Source organism: Sesamum indicum, linkage group LG5 (assembly GCF_026168435.1).
Source record: "Sesamum indicum cultivar Baizhima isolate 11 linkage group LG5, ASM2616843v1, whole genome shotgun sequence".
NCBI classification, from domain to species: Eukaryota; Viridiplantae; Streptophyta; class Magnoliopsida; order Lamiales; family Pedaliaceae; genus Sesamum; species Sesamum indicum.
The window spans coordinates 13,331,440-13,350,960 of record NC_142661.1 but is presented as its reverse complement, the minus strand read 5'-3'; the positions used below and the strand labels follow the sequence as shown (position 1 = coordinate 13,350,960).

Below are 19,521 nucleotides of genomic sequence, written 5' to 3'. Positions count from 1 at the left end.
TCCTTGTAATTTTCATATGGCGTTTAAGTTCCTCCACCACATTTCTTCATGCATTTTTGTCTTTTCATGAACTTGGTTTTGTATTTCCTTGTGCTAAATTTATTGTGTTTCACGTAAGAAGCTTGAGATCAACGCCGTGCGTACCCAAAAGGCGGCGGTTAGGGAGCAGAAGAGACGCGATCAAGAGTTGGCACTACCGCAGGTGGGGAGCTCTGTGTCTGTCGCACCTCGTGGCGTCTCTATTAGGAGCGGCCACTCTAGTTCACTCCCCACTCCCCTGGTCGGTCCTTCCCCTCCTCCTAAGAGGCAGAGAGGCGCCGTTTCCGTGGCGAACGGCGACGCTCGTGAGGTGGAGGTGAGCCAAGCGGGAGGCCCTTCGTTATACTAGAGCCGCACCCGAGGCGTCATGAGTGAAGAAGACTTAAGTCAGGTGGCGGACTTCTCGGAGGAGCAGATGGACGAGCTGCTAGCTGAGAATATGGCTCGGGTTTGTATTGTGCTTTTTACCCAACTGCTTTGTGTGATTGTGTGATTCTGTTAGTTTTGATTAGTTTATTTTATTTTCGTAGGCTCTGGTTGTGATAACAACTGCAGCAAATCGACGAGCCGCACGGTTGGCAGAAAATGAGGCGTTTGGAGGCTGCTTTGGAGCAGCGGGAGGGCGACTTTTCCCGACTTAAGGAGGAGAGGGATGAGGTTTTGGGGAATATTGCCTCTTGAGAGCGTCGATTTGAGCGAGAGGTCTCCAGTGGGAAGAAATTTTTGGCCTCAGCCTCCGGTGTTGCTTTTATTTCTAAGACTCAAGAGGAGGCGGTCGCGACGTTCCAGGAATCGGAGGAGTTCGAGACAATCTTAACCGACAGGGCCGCTCCTATTTATGATGATGCAGTTCGAAGGTGCCGTCGAGTCCTTCGTTGGACCCTTTGCGAGAAGGGCCGAATTGTTGAGGAGGACATTAGACTCCTTGATCCGGAGGTGTTAGAAGGTGAGGAGGAGGCGGTGGAAGTTGCCGATGGTTGAGCCCCCCAAGTTCGAAAGTTTCGTAGGTTTTCTTGTGTTACTTAGGGTTTATTATCGGCATGTAATTGGATTATTCTATTTAATATGACTTTGATTCTCGGCATGTAATCGACGCATATTGTTTAGGTTGACCGCTTCGCCCCATATGAGGCGCTTTTGTAAGTAGGCGGTTCTAATTCGCAATCATAGTATTGTATGTAATCGGCTTTTATTTTATTTGTGTTGTACGCTTCCTGGGTGAGTTATATATGTTTAAGGTGTGGTGAGTTATATATGTTTAACACGATTTTTGGCTGAAAATGAGGAAGTGTTTGCATGGAGCATGATGGATTTTTATGGAATCCCACCCGCCGTCATCACTCACCAGCTCAATGTAAATCCCGAAGCAAAACCAGTGAAGCAAAAGAAAAGGATATTTGGACTGGAGAGAAGTCAAGCAATACAAATGGAGGTGGATAAGCTGCTGGAAGCCAAGCACATACGCCCGGTGCAATATCCATAGTGGTTAGCTAATGTCGTCTTGGTCCCGAAGCCAAACGGAAAATGGCGTCTCTGCGTCGACTTCACAAATTTGAATAAGGCATGTCCAAAGGACCCCTTCCCCCTCCCGCGAATCGACTTGTTGGTTGACTCAACCTCCAGATGTGAAATGTTAAGTTTTCTTGACGCGTATCAAGGATACAATCAAATTTTGTTGGCGCCTGAAGATCAAGAGAAAACGAGCTTTATCACAGACCAAGGGATCTTCTGTTACAATGTCATGCCATTCGGCCTGAAGAATGCTGGAGCAACGTATCAACGGCTCGTCAACGACATGTTCAAAAACCAGATAGGTCGGAACATGGAAGTATACATAGACGACATGCTGGTTAAGAGTGTCAAAGAACAAGATCACGTCAAGGATCTAGAAGAATGCTTCTAAATCCTAAAAGCTTTTGGCATGAAGTTAAATCCCGCTAAGTGTATCTTTAGGGTGCGAGGGGGGGGGGGGGGAATTTCTCGGGTACATGATCTCCGAAAGAGGGATAGAGGAAAACCCCAAAAAAATCAGCGCTATCATGAATATGCGCCCATCCAAGTCAATTAAAGAGGTGCAAAAGCTCGCCGGAAAACTGGCTTCCCTGAATAGATTCATTTCACAGTCTGCGGATAAGGGCCTACATTTCTTCAAAATACTTCGCGGTGTGGCAAAATTTGAGTGGGACAAATCTAGCCAAGAAGCATTTGATGAGCTGAAGAGGTATTTGTCTTCGCCGCCTCTATTGACAAAACCAAAAACGGGAGAAACCCTCTACCTTTACTTGGCAATTTCTGGAGATGCTGTTAGCTCAGTTTTGGTACAATAGGAAAACAGAGAGCACCACCCGGTGTACTATGTCAGTAGGATGCTGCAAGGGGCTGAATCTAGGTACTGCCAAATCGAAAAACTAGCCCTCTCTTAATCACCGCAGCCAAAAAATTGAGGCCGTATTTTCAATCGCACCAAGTGGTGGTGCTAACGAATCACCCATCTGAAACAAGTACTTTCAAGTCCATAGCTCTCCGGAAGAATGGTCAAGTGGGCTGTAGAGTTAAGTGAATTCAGCGTCGAATTTTAACCCAGACCAGCCATTAGGGCACAGGCGCTAGCTGAGTTCATTGTAGAGCTGGCATACGATGAAGCAAATATCTCTACACCTTCCTAGAGTCTACATGTCGATGGATTATCAACGTTGATGGGAAGCGGGGCTGGAATAGTTCTAGAGAGCCCTAAAGGTGATAAGTTCGAGTATGCGGTAAAACTGGAATACCCCTCGTCTAACAATGAACCAGAATACGAGGCATTCTTAGCTGGGGGCGAGTTAGCCTTAGCCGCCGGGGCGAGGAAGATTACCATTTATAGCGACTCGCAATTGGTGGTTAACCAGATGCAGGGATCATTTGAGACTCGAGATAAAAAAATGGCTAAGTATTCGTTGAGAGCAAAAAATCTACTTGGAAAATTCGAAGAAGCCTCTATTGTCCAGGTGTTCAGTACGGAAAATGTCGTAGTTGATCAACTGGAGAAACTAGCGAGTTCAATGGCGGTCATCCAAAGCAGGACAATCACTTTTCTCTCTAAAGAAAGGGTCGCGATAGAGGAGCAAGAGGAGGTTATGTGCGCAGACTTAGTACCTCCGAGCTAGAAAGAAGAGATCGTCAGATTCCTAACCAATGGAGCCGTACCAGAGAATCAAAAGGAGGCAAAGGCATTGAGAGGAAAAGCATCCCACTTCGTAATGGTAGATGGAGAATTGCACAAACGTAGTTTCTCACTACCCCTCTTAAAATGCCTAACTTCTGAAGAGGAAAATTGCGGAAACCACCTCGGAGGAAAGGCCCTAGCGGGAAAAGCCCTCAGGCAAGGTTTCTTTTGGCCAACAATGATCTCCGACGCGCATGGATTGGTTAGGCGATGCGGGACGTGCCAAGAACATGCAAACATTATTCACCAGCCGGCGGCGCTGATGCATCCCCTGGAAAGCCCCTGCCCTTTTTATTAATGGGGCATGGACCTAGTGGGGCCATTTCCGCAAGCCGCGGGGCAAAAAAAGTTCCTAATTGTTGCAGTGGACTGTTTTACTAAGTGGGTTGAGGCCGAGCCGTTAGCCAAAATATTAGAGAAGGAAGTGATTAAGTTTCTATGGAAAAACATCATATGCCACTTTGGCATCCCCCGCGCCATAATTTCCGACAATGGGACTCAGTTTTCTGGAAATAAACTTAAGGACTGGTGCAAGGGACTGGCAATAAAATAATTCTTCACCTCAGTTAGTAATCCCCAAGCGAATGGACAGACGGAAGTCACCAATCGGACGATACTTCAACATTTGAAGACGCATCTAGGAAACACAAAAGGGGCATGGGTGGATGAGCTTCCTAGTGTCTTATGGGCATATCGAATGACGCCGAGGACTCCAACAGGAGAATCCCCTTTCAACCTAACTTACGGGACAGACGCCGTAGTGCCCGCAAAAATAGGAGAACTTAGTTGGCGAGTGAAATATTACAACCCAGACTGCAACGAGCAATGATTGAGAATGAACTTAGACTTCGTCGAAGAAGCCAGAGAGAAAGCCGCAATCCGGGCTGCTGTGTACAGAACTAGAATGGCAAAAGCATACAATGCGAAAATCAAGCCAAGAAACTTTCAAGTAGGAGATCTAGTGATGCGAAAAGCCGAGGCCTCGGGCCCTATTGGGAAGCTGGATCCCAAATGGGAAGGCTCTTACAAAGTGGTAGAGGTGGTGAATGCAGGGGCTTACAAGTTGCAACAGCTCGATGGGAAGAACATTCCTCGCACATGAAACATAAAAAATCTGAAGAAGTATTACTGTTAAGCGTCTGAGTACATAGAGTTACTTTTTGAACTTGTAATAGAGGGCGAAGTAGAAGTGTAATGTTTTTCTCCCTCCCCGGTGACCCCTTGCAAAACTCTTGTAATTCGTACTCCAGTAATGAAGTTAAACACTGCAGATAGGTATTAGGTTATCAATGAAGGAAAAAAAATACAAATAGATTGTCAATAAAACTGTGGGATGATTATACTGTCATCCGCTACAATTTGGTGTAATTATACATAAATCCCATTTGGTTTAAAAAATTACATAGTATCCTGACATTTATTTATGTCTAACAAATAAACCCCTCTGCTAATCAAAATTCACCGAATTTGTAGGTATTTCTTGCAATTGTAGGATTCCGGCCACCTCATTTTTGAGTGGCCGAAATTTGCTTATGTGGCTTTTTTGGGGGACTTTTATCGACTGGTATTCTTTTAAAAAGATCAATTGACACCTAAGAATTTAAGTGGAAAAAAACTCTTCCACATAAGCATTGATGTGGGAAAAAATAAAATATTTTTATTTAAATTTTTTACTTATTTTGAATATTTTTTTATTTCTCCTCTGCCACATAAATGAATACATGGAAAAAAAATATCAAATCACATAAAAATAAATTTGAATCTATATTATAAATTAACTATCATGGCACGGTGTCGTTGAGTTGTATAAATAATATTACACACTTTAAAATATATCATAAATAAAAATATATATACATAAATTATAAATACTTCAAATTATAAAAAAAAATTAAATTATAATATTACAGATAATCTTAAATCATGAAAATTAAAATTATTATTTTAAATAATACAAATTTAATAAAAATAACTTATACCCTAAACCCACCCACCACCCGCCACCATGCCCTCCCTCTTGCTCCACGCCACCGCCTTAGAGGGGAGCGAGGTGCCCCTAGCTAACCTCGCTGTGACCCAGTTGTACGCTTGGCAACGATGTCGTTGCCAAATTGGGGGCGACGTTGTGTCACCTCCCCTCTCTTGGGGTCGGCAACACTGTTGCCCTCCTCTATTGGGGCCAACAATGCTGTCGCCCCCTTCTTCAAGCGGATGGTGGCGGATGGGTAGGTTGGAGGGGACAGGTGTTTAATTTTTTTTTTAATTTATATTATATAAAATAATAATTTTATTTTTATATTTATACACATACAAAATTTCAGCCATGTAAATGTTTATGTGGCACAAACAAGAATAAAAAAAAAAAACTCAGTTAGCAAAAACTTCAAAAAAGAAATCTTAATTTTGTCCATGTAAACAAATTTCAGCCACTTATAAAAATTTGGTGGTATGGAGTTTCGATCCCTAAATAGTTAATTTGGCAATTTAAATTCATCAATTGTCAGTTTTCTCATACTAGGAATTTTTTACGTTAAAATTTCAAAATTCCCAATTTATACCTTCACGGGACTTACACGTGGGAAAAAACCATTCATGAGTTCTGAAAATTTTCACAAAAAAAGTCCTCAACAGCTGAAAATTGATAAACTAGTGGACTAATTTGCCAAATCACTTTTCACGGGATCAAAATTGGTCAACTTGTATATAAAATAAAAATGCAATTAAACCTTCAATTAATCGAATAATTAATTTAATTTAGATGTTAATTTAATTAATTTATAAGTTCAAAATTAACCAATTCACTAACTATATAGAGAAAGCAAAAAGCTAATGAATCTAATTAATTAGTTGGTTGCATGTCCTAAATTCAAGTAATTGACAGCCATACTGCTCAATTAATTAGATCATAGTTAGTCGATCACCCTTAAATTAACCCTTCATTGCTCAATTGCATAAGGGTTGTCATCTTGTAATAGCCCATGAAACATGAGAATATTTGAATTTTTGTGAACTGGTAAATTACAAGTACCATACAAAAATGATCCTTCAATCCTCTGATCTCTTGATTCAACTCCAGAGACGAAGTGGATGGGTTGCCATATATCTAGAACGTCAGTAATTATGCATTCAATATTATGTACTTGTATTTCTTCTTTATCGATATAAGAAAACCTTTTTCTATTTGATCAAATACTATGACCACGGCCTTTTACAACACATATAGAGAACATAATAGATTCATGATCATCTCATAATTAACGATGGATGAATCCTATTTTGAAATCCACTCATTTCCATGCATGCTGATTATGTTTGAAACATAACTTTTTACAACTACAGAAAATATTTTTTTAAAATATTTTTCCAAATATTTTCCAATTTATATATATATATATATACACACATATTTACACATCTATTATCACAAATATTTATTAAAAATAAAAAAAGTAACCTTTAAAAATGATGGGACTGATGACGGTGGAGGATGACGACAGTGGAAGCTAGTGGACGGCGGCAACTAGGGGACGAGAGAGAGAAAGAGATAGAGAGAGAGAGAGAGAGTTGAGGCTGGCGGACGTAGGCGACAGACGGCGGCTGCTCACAATGGAGAATCGCGACGAGGAGGGGAGGGACGCGCACGGGAGAAAGAAGGAGAAAAGAGGGAAAGCGAGGAAAAAATCTGCTAAATGTCGCTTATATATTAAAATTTTGGAGCGGTCAGGTATTAAAAATTCGTTCCCACGACCGTTCCTAAGTAAGTAATACGACATCGTTTTATGTAGTGTGGACTGATCACATTTTCGACTCATTTTGAAATGGTCATGTATTAAAATAACAATTCCTAAAATTGTTCCTATAGATACAAAACGGTGTCGTTTTGTCCAAAAACGACGTCATTTATAGAGGGATTTAAATGATTGTTCCTATATTTAATAAATCGTTCCAATTTAAGTGCCAAATATATTTTTTTTAATTAAAAAAATAATAATGAAAGAAAAATCGTTCCAGACATGTTAATGATCAAGAAAAATAAACCATAAATTAATTAAGACCATTATAAATATATAATTTTTTTTTTTGTGAAATTGACATATGTTCATAACGCTAAGTATATTTGTATATCTGAAATTGTTAGTCTTACATTGATGTAATTACTATTTTTTACTGTTATACTGCATCCCCTAATCAGATAGTTAAAATTTTGATTAGACTGTTAGATATGATTAAATCGACCAAAGACTACATTGGATGAAGTTTTGGACATTTTTGTTATACGATACTGAGATATTGTATCTGATTAATAACGAGCAAGGTTAAAAAGGTGCAATCTTCAATCAGGCGATGTGATTTTAAATCAACCGTCAGATATATTCAAATAGGCAGAATCTTATCCGTATATAAGTTTGAAATTAATCCGGCTAGTGGATGTTGAGATATCATAATCAAAACATACAGTAGATATTTTCTATACACAGTTTGAAACGGAACATAGTTAGGAACAGTTTTTTAAAACTATAATTAGGAATTTATTTAATATATAACCGGTCAAAGTTTTTTTTTTTTTTTGATGTTTGTTTGCAGAGTCGCCAAATGAAATTATGTTGAAGCTCATCTTGGAACGGTCAAATTGAAAAAAACTGTATCAATGCATGAATTTTTCTATTTTTTTTGGTAGGAATGGGACGGGTATTGGAATGGTAAAATTGAAAATAAACCATTTCTTAAAATTTCACTAACGTACTGTACATGTTGGAATTGTTTGTGGTGGAACAACAATTTTAAAAATAAACCTTTCTAGTGAAAAATATTAAATTTTATAAGTGAGGCTAAATAAAATGAAAGTAACATATATATAGGAAATTTAGAATGGACATCAGAATGGTGTTTGGAACTCCAAAAATAAGCCTTATAATATAGTCATTGCAACGCATTTAGGAACGAGTCCTAGAACACGTGTAGGAACAACAATGTTGTAACGCCGTTGGAATGGTTATTCTAATACCACACTTTCTATCCATCAAAGCCATGCCGAATTGTAGCTCACTTTGGAACGATTCTTGGAACACATCAATTCCCACAAATATTATATTTCGGAACTGACATTGTAATACAAGGTTTTCTAAGTACTTAAACTGTCTTAAATTATACCTCATTTTTAAATGGTTTTTCAACTGTCTATTTTTAATGGACGTTGGACCTCATTTGGAACAGTAACTATGTGCAATTGGTACGTCGTTCCAATGTTTGTGCAACCGCTCCAAACTGTGTTACAATATGTTATCATTCCAAAGTTGGCACGGTAGTAGGAATACAACTTGTGACACTAAATCTGGAACGTTTTAATAATAATCTGACTGTGCTAAAAATAAATTATAGAATTTAATAGGAACCTTACGTTAGTGAACTGATTCCATTCCTCAAGAGTTACAATTACCATTCCAATTAGAAATGATTTTTTAAACAGTCGCATTATCCGCCCCAAATCCCACATTATTTTACAGTGATATGTGTATTAGTAATTATCAATATTTAGAATGTACACAAAATTTTCATTACTGATAATTTTTTAAAAGTTACATTATGCAAAATCAGAATCCTTATTATTTAATATATCTTTTAATAATATTTTTAAAAAAATTATTTCATATTTTTTCGTCAGTTGCAAAATTTTGAATGGATGATTGTCCGTGGCAAAAACACATTGCAAACTGTGTTGTTAAATTTTGACTTTTTAACGAATTTTGTAATGATTTTTGCAATAACATTTGCAACGAACCTTACTAAATTTATGCAACGACTTTGTGATAATATTTTTATTGCAAAATTTACGATAATTTCTTATTTCATTGCAACGATATTTTGCAACGAAATTCGGTTGCAAAATTTGCAATCGACGATTTGCAACAGCTGTCATTGCAAAATTTACAACAAATTTTGTAACGACTAGTTTTGTCAAATTCCATTGCTAATATTTATTATAATTTTCATTTATAATATTTTTTCTCTCAAATTTTTATACATAATTTTTAAAACTAAAATTATATTTAATTTATAATTAACAAGTTATAAAATTTAAATATAAAAAAATATATGATCAAAATAAAATTTAAAAAGATAATTTAATACATACATGTTTGCAACACAAAAATTTAAAGTTTCATGTCCACCATATAAAACATGTCCGATATTTAAAATGGAGGGTCATCATCATCTTCACAAGCATCTAAAGTTGGCCGGATGGTGAATCATTGTTGCTGGAGCCATCTAATGATTCATTTTTATGTTCCAATATTGTACCAAATTTACTTACAAACTGCATCTTTAGTATTTGCATCTCTTTCTGCGTGTGCTTGATCTCCCAACGCATTGTCTTATTTTCAAAAAGCAGTTTTTGCGCTAACTCTGATTCACAGTGTTCCAGCATCTGATTGGGATTGTTATTGGTAGTCAAGGTATGAGAAGTGGATAACCTCACATCTGAGCCCATACCTCAAATTCTTCCTTTCTTTACTCCTCCAATTGCCTCAAACCACAATTGTTGATCATTAATCAAAGCGCTCGAATGATGACTCAGGCAAATGTTCAAAATTAATGTTAAAATCTTCATTCAACTTTTAAAATTTTTCCTATACAGTTGTGGACAAATATGATTAGCAAATAACTTCATAAAATTTTGAACTATTTACTTTGATATGATTTAAAATAATATAAACTTACCACTGCATCTTCAGCTCTCGGGCCAGCCCAATTGCTTTCTTTTGTTTTCCAACACTTCTCCAATTGCTGAATAAGTGAAGGTGGGCTACCAAGCAACCTCCTAATAAAGTTTAAGAAAATATTAAATTTAAGTAAGAAAATCTACTATAATCTGAAAAATATAAATAACAATAATTATATCTTACCAACTTCCATTTGTGTTTTGAAATAGAAGCAAAACCACCTCGATAGATGGTAGATGCAGATGCAATATTCTTTTGGCGATTTGTCTTATTAATTTTTGAGATGGCATGAAATTTCTCGTTGAAGCTTTTAAATTGATAGGTAACTAAGTTAAATTAGTTTAATTAAAGCTTTTAGTTTAGTTGAAGTTTTTTTAAGTTGATAGATAACTAAGTTAAATTAGTTAAGTTAAAGCTTTTGTACTTAATAGTTAATCAAAACAATATGCTAATCTAGCATTATAATATATAAACAATATATTCATAAACCATTATATATACCATTAGTTAACATTTAAACATTACAATATATATACCAAACATACTCAACAACTCAACATTTACAAGATATTTATTTAGTACTAAACATTATAGAAACTAAATAATATAATAAATAATTTACCTTAATATACCAAAATAATAGTATTTATCTACCATTACAATATATAAACAATATATTCATAAATCATTAGTTAACATTTAACACAATTACAATATATATACTAAATATATACAATATATGCCAAACAAACACAATATATACACTACAAAGAAAAAATATTACAACCATCTTTAGAAATAAAACAAAAATATAGACCATTTTTAACACCATTAAATACATCAAAATAAACTATCTTTAACACCAAAATAAACCATATTAAACATTATGTATATCACATAAACAAAATACTTTACAAGCATCTTTAAAAATTAAACAACAAAATAGACCATTTTTAACACCATTAAATACATCATTACTCAATTTTTAACACCACTATATCACCAAAATATACAACAATACGCCAACACAATAAATCATCTTTAACATATACAATAAGTTAACATCTACAACAATACAATACCAAAATAAACTATCTTAAAAAAATATACCTGAAATTTAGTTCTCACTCAAATTTGTTAAAGAAAGAAACAAAAAAATAAAAACATTAATAACTCATCTACCAAAAAAAAAAATAATATAGAGCTTAAAAAATTACAAAAACAATAAGAGAGAAAGTTGTGGAGGCGGGGGGCCGCGGTCGGCAATCTGCGGCGGTAGTCGGACAGCAAGAGAAGAGGGGTGGTGAGTGAGAGAAGAGTGACGGTAGGTGCTAGAAGAGGAAAGTTCGAGAGAAGAGAGATAGAGAAATGAGAGAAAATAAAAGAAAAATGTGAGAGAAATGGAGGATATTGCTGCAAAAGTAGGGAGGGAAAAAAGAAGGGGGGAAAAAGAGGGGAGAAAAATGAAAGGGAAATGAAAAAAAGAAAATTATAAAGAGAGGGATAATGAAAAATAAAACTTAATGCTAACTTTTTTATTTAAATTAAAAAATGTGTATCTTATGTATATATATATATTTTATAAAAAAAATATATTTTTTATAATTTAAATTTAAGTTATATATTGTCTCTTATTTTATAAAGAAAATAACTTTATCTCTTATTTATATATTTTTTATACATTACATAATTATATTACTTACTTATTTTTTATATATTTTCTCAATATATTTAAATGAAAAACATTATAACAATACATTATAATTAATAAATAATAATCATCTCAAAAAATTAAATCAGGCACATTGTTGTAGAGAAGTAAAATTTCATGCTTAATTGAATTATGATGATGATAAGTGTATAATAATATATTAATTATCAATTATATTTTTTATTTATATTTTATAATTTATTAAATTTATTTCAAGTGTAAATAGTTAATATAATTGATATTTTATTATAATTTGATATATATTTCTTTGAAAAAATACAAATATATAATATATAATAATACAAAAGATATTTAAGTGCATCACAACTCTACCTCTTTGACAAATGTGTTCAAAGCGGAGATTGAGTTGTTCGCCGGAGGTGCGCCATAAATCATAGCGTTTAATTCGGAATTACAGGCGCTAAGCTCTCGAATTAACGGTATAAATATTCAGATATATTATCAAGGAGATCCAAGTGGCAAATCCACTCTTTCATCACAATTCAATTGCTTATTCTTATTCTAATGTGTCGTCTAATTTAAAAAATTATTTTCTAATGTTGAATGCTCATATTCTGGTATCATGAGATACCCAATTATAATAATCCTTTAGTAACGTGTGGTCTCGTAGCAGCAATTTCCCTATTAGTTGTCATATTTCATCATCACAACTCTATGGTAGTTTGTATTTAGATTTGATGTTTAGTAGTCTCGCCACCACAGATAACTGAGAGTGACTCTTACAACCACTGTACAATAGCCGATCTGCAGCGCTTACAACATCCAAAAAACTTTCTACCCATAAAAGTATATATTGTGTTTTAGCCCAGTTTATAAACTCAATTACTCTCTCTTGAAATTCTTTTGTAACACTAATATTACGTGGTAGATCCTTCTCATACATCCACTTTCTCAACTCTCTCAATATTTTTATTCTAAAACCAAAAAATATATATACATTCAATAATATATATACAATAGATAATAAACTAAAAATTTAAAAATTAAATGCCTTTATATATAGATACAGTAGCAAAATTTTTTGTATATATCTTAATGTAAGCTAACTAAACCTCCAAACGTTTGACTTGTTGCACCGACTTGATCATAGACACTTAACTCTCACATAGAAAATCAAACTTACAGTATTGTAAAATATATAAGAAGTAAGAAAGGGGAAAAAATTAAAAATAAAACACGAATAAATTAAGGGTGTAAGTAATTATTTTAGCCTTCTTGTAGTGGACTTACCCACGGATTTTGCCATGACCTTCATTTCCGCTACAAAGTCCATGGCAAACCTCGTCGCAAAACTCAACTCTTTAATTTGCAACAGAACATATATCAAGAAGTTCGTGGTAAAATAATTGACATTTTTTTTCAAAATTTTGTAACTTGAAGGTCATTGCAAAATAATTAATTTTTTTTTCACAATGGCTTCTTCTGATGCAATATTTGTTGCAAATTATTAGCAATAGATATAATTTAAAAATCCATTGAAAAATTAGCCATGGATGATATCTGTTGCATAAACTGTTGTAAATTAGCAATGGATATGTTCCGTAGCAACATTTGCTCGACTTTTGTAACGACTTGCAACGAATATGGTTTTGACCAATTTTTGCAATGGACTTTTGCAGCAGAATGCCCGCTACAACATTTCTTTGTTGTTTTGCCACGGAATTTGCCACAAAAAACTTAATTTTTAAAATTCCATTTCAAAGTCGTGGCAAATTTTCCACAAAAATTTCTGTTGCAAAAAATCCGTTGCTATAACATTGTTTTTTCTAGTGATTATGTTTAAAGGAAAATTATTTTTTGGTCCAATAAGTTAGGAATATTTCACTTTTGGTCCTATTCATTACGGTATTAGCATATTTTATTTTTGTAAGTTACAAAAATTAACACTTTTGATCACCATTTATTTTTTTGTCCGTAATTTAATGGTGTAGGTACGTGCCTAGTACGTGACTGTTAAGTATTTTTAGCTAAAGAAAAAATTGACTCTTCTTCCAATAGTTGCATATGGATGCTCCATTTCGTCTAATAAGTGATTTACTTGTGGAAAACATGATTAAAGATATTGTTTCTATTTGGCTTAAACTTACAAAAGTATGGGAAGGATAGGATTTAAATTTTGTTAGAGAAGAGAGAAATATCCCTTTTTTGCCGTAATCTCCTTCAGGATTTATTTTTTTTCCCTCAAATATAGTTATATTTTCCTCCGAAAGTGGTTTGAAGTTGAAAAATGTGTCAATTTTCCTTTTAGCCAAAACACTGTTAAATTGTAGGAGAAAAAAATAAATAAGGACTAAAATAATAAATTTTATAAGTTGCAGGACTAAAAATACTAATCTTATATTGAATGAGAACAAAAATTACACAAGCTTAATTAACTTATAAGTTCAAAAATGTTATTTCCCCTTGTGTTGAACCCCAAGTGTCAAATTACAAGTCTAATTAGCTCATGAAGTACAGAAACATCACAAGAACAAAAATCGGGCCATAAAATAAAACAAGTTGCAACATAAAATATTGTCTATAGTTATTTTATTCCTTTACTAAATTGTCTGATTTTTGGGGGTTCGAGACTTGAGACAGCAGAGGCACCTTACATAGAAACACCAAAAAAGTCTCTACATAATCACCATACTAAAATGTAAGTTGAAAAAGAAAATCAAGAAAATGTACAAAACCCTAACTTGGGAAATGGGAAACACGTGATGCCATTAAGACAAAAGACCCCGACCAAGTGTTTAACAATAATTAACCCAAAATGCCGCAGGAAACTGATATGATTTTCTTTTCCTAATTTCCGGAAAAAAATAGTAATTAATAATAATTATTATTATTTTTTTATTTTTCCCCTCAATTTTCTAACACAAAGGTGACCTATGAGGAACTCCTTTCCTTCTGCTCATGCTAGTGGCCATGTCCTCGTCCGATATCTTACTAGCCAATCTTCCACAAACATACAGTCCACTTCTCTTCTTCCTTACAAACTCAGTGCAAGCAAAGCTCATGTTCTCGGAGCCCGACGAGCCCGACGTCGAGCTCAAGTGCTCGTCGCTGCTGTCCACAATGGTCGAATGAGGTGTTTCGTTCGTCGTTTCGTCGTCTCCCATGTCTTGAGGAATGAAGAAATCTGGACTAAGTTGTAGAGTTTTGCACACTCTCAAGAAAGGAGAGAGATCCTTGTGGTGTTTAAGCACAAAATCAACCTGATCATAAGAGTAAATATATACCAAGATTTATCACAAATGAATTTGTAATTATCAAAATTGCCTAATTTACTCAATTACTATATAAAAAGAGAGTTACAGTTACGGCTGCACGAAATTTGACGAAACCCTAGACCTAAAAAAGTATATATATGGTACTCCACCACAAGAAAAAGATAGAGTTGGAAACCAGCTTTGATCTTTGTTAAAACAAACAAAAATAAAAACACTCCACCATGCGAAGAAGGCCATTGATGATGCAGGGCTTTATAATTCTCGTAATTTGAATTTTAATAGAACTGTAAGTTGCTAAAATTGATATTAATCAATGCCCTTATTTTATCAAGATATATATATATATATATATATATATTATCGAGAGATCGTGGGATCATTTCAAAATTCAAATCCTCTGATTGGGGCTGGCGTCAAAAATCTTGAAAACCCCATCTCTTAATCAATTGAGCAGGGATCTTTCTTTCCCAATTACGAGTAAAATTAAATTCAGATTGTCGATTAATCACCCCATCTAAAAATTTTAAATCATTCAATAAAATGATTATTCAGTACAGGGTTAATTGTATAATTACTTTCATATATATTGCAGAAATTTATGACGATATGCAATTCAACTTCAATGATTTCATATGGACCCAGATTTACCACAAAAAAAAAAAAAAAACGCGGTACCTTGCAACCTAGAGAGCAATGGATAAAGGGTTCTTGGAGGCTCCGGTCACAGGACGTGCAATAGTTTCCAGACCCTTTGAACTGTCTGTTTTGAGGCCTCTTCTTGATGAACACCACTTTCGCAGCGTTGATCGTATAGGCCTGTCGCCAGAGTAGAATTTCATACACATGACCTCATTCAGCAAACCAAGCATCAAAATCAAGCTAAAAAAGGTTCAAAATTGATTAAGTTAATCACAATTCATAATTACCTGAATGTTGGAGCAGTCCATAAGCTTCTCAAGGTCCTCCAACCGGACAACCTCATGGTAAACGTACCGACGAATCTGCAGCAACCTGTGGGATCGATGAGACAGGACGCAGTGAGGGCAAATGCTCGTGCAGCAATCCAAGCAACATATATTCTTCTCGTTTTTCTTGGCAGCTTCGTGAATTGAGCAAGGGGAGAAGAATTTCTGCACGTAGAGGGCTTCCAACCATGCAGGCTTCTGATGTCCCTAAAATTTCGAGGTCGAATTCCGATCATAACAAAGAAGGAAAAACAAAAGGGATATGTATGTTCTAGAACATGTAGATAACAGGTGAAATTGAACATGAAAACGACGTACCATGATTGCGCAAATTGGCTAAGTAAGGGATGTTTTTCTCTCCTTTAGCTTGATTAGCTATGAAGTAAGGCGGTGTCAGTGTGACTCGAGGAAGAGAGGGGCTTAGGGTATGGTCGCTACTGTTATTTATGGAGTGCCACAAGGGATGGGAGGCCATTTTATTTTATTTCTTTGGGTACATGATGATTCTATGGGAATTCTATTTAATTAGGGGGGTAAAAGCGTCATTTTCGACTTCTTGTTCGAGTCATGAGGTGGGGCTGATCTACAGTCCAAGCAAATTATTAAAAAATATTGTTATGATAGTCTAAATATAACCATCCCATGATGCGGTGAAATGAATTGTAAACATGCCGTAAACAAGGCGTGTGGAAGGTATTTATATGTAGTGGAAATTGAATGATTTTATATTGGGAGTAGTTATTGAAGGTTGATGTGTATAATTTAAATTTTTATTATTTTAATTTAATTATATGAAATCAAAGAAAAATAGATAATTGATCATAACTGATTTATTTCCAAATATATATTTTTTTTTAAATTTGCACAAATAGAATGTTTTTGTAGAAAAGTTTAAAGAGAAGGGCTTCATTTGTATAAAAAATAGGGATAATTACACTCCCTTTTTTTGAGATTTGGTGTAATTACACGTAGATCTTCTGTGATTTGGGAAATTACATCTAGCATCCCTGATGTTTGCTTCCATCTAACAAATAAATTCTTCTGTTAGTGAAGATTTATCGAATTTGTTGATATTAATAAAATATAGAATGAAAATTGATTTCTACCCTTAATTAACTTAAAAGTGACTTATAAATTTAAGGGTACACTACAAAAAAATTTCAGCTTTCACTACACTATGAATCGCCACGGCTTAAAAATTATGATAAATGAATACTATTAACAATGGTTTAATAAAATCAAAGCAAAAATATAAATTTTTACTACGATTATCTATATTCGCCATGGAAACATTTGCTATGTTTTTTACCATGATTAATGTATTGATCGCATTTGCAGAAACAACGGGCAATGGTCGTCGTTGCGAAGCCATAATTGATTTGTATTTGTTATGATTTTCTTTTCTTTGGCTATAGTATTAATCGTAGTAAAATATCATATTTTCTAGTGGTATTTTAGTTAATACACATTTTTGTTAGCAAGATGCTTATACTTAAACCCCTCAAACTTAATAAATAGTATAAATAAGGTCAATTGCAATTTTCGTCATGTATTCTTTGTATTTTGACATTTTAATCTTTTATCTTTTTAGAATAACAAATAAGTCCTATAATTATTTTAATTCTTTTTCAATTTTGGTCCTTAAGTCACCAAAGTTTGCAAATATGTATTGCCATGAAAATGCATGTCCCTTGCATGTGTTGTCGATTCCTGTCAGCATGGAAGCAAATTTTGATCCTATATCTTTTGCATTTGACTAATCCTTTATCTTTTTAGAATGGCAAATAGATCCTATAACTGTATATTTTTTCATAATTTTGATCCATGAAATTGATCAATAAGAATAAAAGCTCTAAATTAAAAAGCACGTGCGAGGCACATGCTTTTTTTCAGAAAACTCTATATTAAAACATCAAAATAAAATAATATATATATTTAGAATGAAAATTACATTTAATCCGTATAAATAATATCATCTTATATGGTCCATAATAATGGGTGTTTTTGTCCAACCTCTATAATATCCCTGATTCCATATAGAATGCCAATCATGTCCCTGATCAGCTACATTTGCTTTTTTTTTTTTTCCCTCTTTTATATATATAGTATATGATAATGACCAATCACACATACAAAATTATTATCCTAGTTCAATTGGATTTTTAACTAAATCCAATTAAGATGTATGATAAACATTATTCCAGGTACCATGTGGTTGATCACCCTCATTATATATGTATAAATTATATGTGGACATGAATTCAATTTTACTTGTGTGTAAAATTAGATTGGATAGAAATTATTGGTAATTTGCCCTAAATTAAATTCTGATTTGGGATTTTGGATTTGCCCTAACGTGAATTTTTAAATATTAATGATGTGACACTTAATTATTTCGTTTAAATTAGTATCTTTTAGTCACCAATATTTCCATTTTATATTGGACAAAAGTGTTGACCCCCAAAATTATAGGACCTAAATTGGAATTAAGCAGGTTTAATTTTATCTTTAGTTATGTAATTATAGTCATTTACCACTTTCGTCCCATAATTTATTAGAGTTGTAAATTAGTTTTTCATTTTGTCTAATTTCGTGATTTTATGATAAAATTGTTTGGAATTATGATGTCATTTTCCGACTAATTCTAAAAATTTCAATCAATTTTGTCCTAAAATTATAAAATTAAAAATATAAAAAACTATTTTACAACCCTAATGAGTTGCAAAATTAACATGTGAAATGACAATAATTTTTTGAAGTAAAAGCGATGAACTATTATTAATTGAATTAGATCGATTGCAATCATTCTTTTCGGATATCAGTATCTAACAAAGATCATTACAATAATAACAACTTGATCAATATTATCAAATAAATTAAATCTAACCAACACCTACTATTACAGTAGATAATACCTACTATGTAGTAGAAACAACATCCCACGTATATCACGGAGTTCAAATCATAACTTTTAAGGTCATTGAGTCTCAATTTCGCCAACTAAGTTAAACTTCATTTTTTGTTAAATGATTATAATTACAAGACTCAAAATATAATTAAAAAGCCTAAACGTATGCAACTGTGTGTTTGTGTGAGAGAGAGAGAGAGAGAGATGAGGAGAACGTGGGCGCTGTTCCCGTGTCTCCCAATGGGTTCTTCCCCCATAAACAAAAATTTCTAATCGCCTAGTGTTAAGAGCTCCAACCCTAACCCCTTCTTGAACCAGCTGCCAATACAAATTTCTTTTTCAATGAATTTCCTTTTTTTTTTTTTTTTCTTGATTCAACATAACATACGTACATCAACGGGAGCTAACGCTAGCTAGGTCTCATCTTGTCCTTGCAACATTTGTCCGAAAATAAATATACATAAAACGTGTACCTTTCTTTGTCGTAAATTCATGTGCGAACCTTGTTATTCGTTCTCATTTTGACTCATCCATGTTCTTGACCCTCCTCTCCCTTAAAGTTGCATTCCCTTTTTTTAAATTGATTCGTATAAATCATACTTATTATTAATCTTGGTCATTCAAACTACTTTGACTGGAAATTGTTTTCAGATCAAATGCTTCATCAATTGATAAATATATATATATATATATATATATATCGATGTGGGCTATCATTTGAAGGTCGAAAATTTA

General features: G+C 34.0%; 1 protein-coding gene across 2 annotated transcripts; it reads right to left on the bottom strand.

Moving 5' to 3' along the window:
* Positions 1–14,197: 14,197 nt before the first annotated feature.
* Positions 14,198–16,338, bottom strand: LOC105162253 (PLATZ transcription factor family protein). 2 transcript variants are annotated; one of them, XM_011080246.3, is made up of 4 exons: positions 16,197–16,338; positions 15,840–16,085; positions 15,589–15,729; positions 14,198–14,898 (listed from the first exon to the last, which is right to left on the bottom strand). In XM_011080246.3, the coding sequence occupies exons 1-4, from the start codon at positions 16,197–16,199 to the stop codon at positions 14,554–14,556; spliced, it is 735 nt and encodes a 244-aa protein (XP_011078548.1). In that variant the 5' UTR covers positions 16,200–16,338; the 3' UTR covers positions 14,198–14,553. The 2 variants fall into 2 exon arrangements, with proteins under 2 accessions (XP_011078548.1, XP_011078549.1); XM_011080247.3 differs by having other exon boundaries at positions 15,840–16,076; positions 16,197–16,328.
* Positions 16,339–19,521: the final 3,183 nt, after the last annotated feature.

Excerpts from the sequence above, each read along its gene's own strand:
- LOC105162253 (XM_011080246.3), bottom strand. Across the intron at positions 15,730-15,839 it reads TGGACTGCTCCAACATTCAG|GCCTATACGATCAACGCTGC; the intron begins GTAATTATGAAT and ends CTCTGGCGACAG. Across the intron at positions 14,899-15,588 it reads ATTGCTCTCTAGGTTGCAAG|GTTGATTTTGTGCTTAAACA; the intron begins GTACCGCGTTTT and ends TCTTATGATCAG.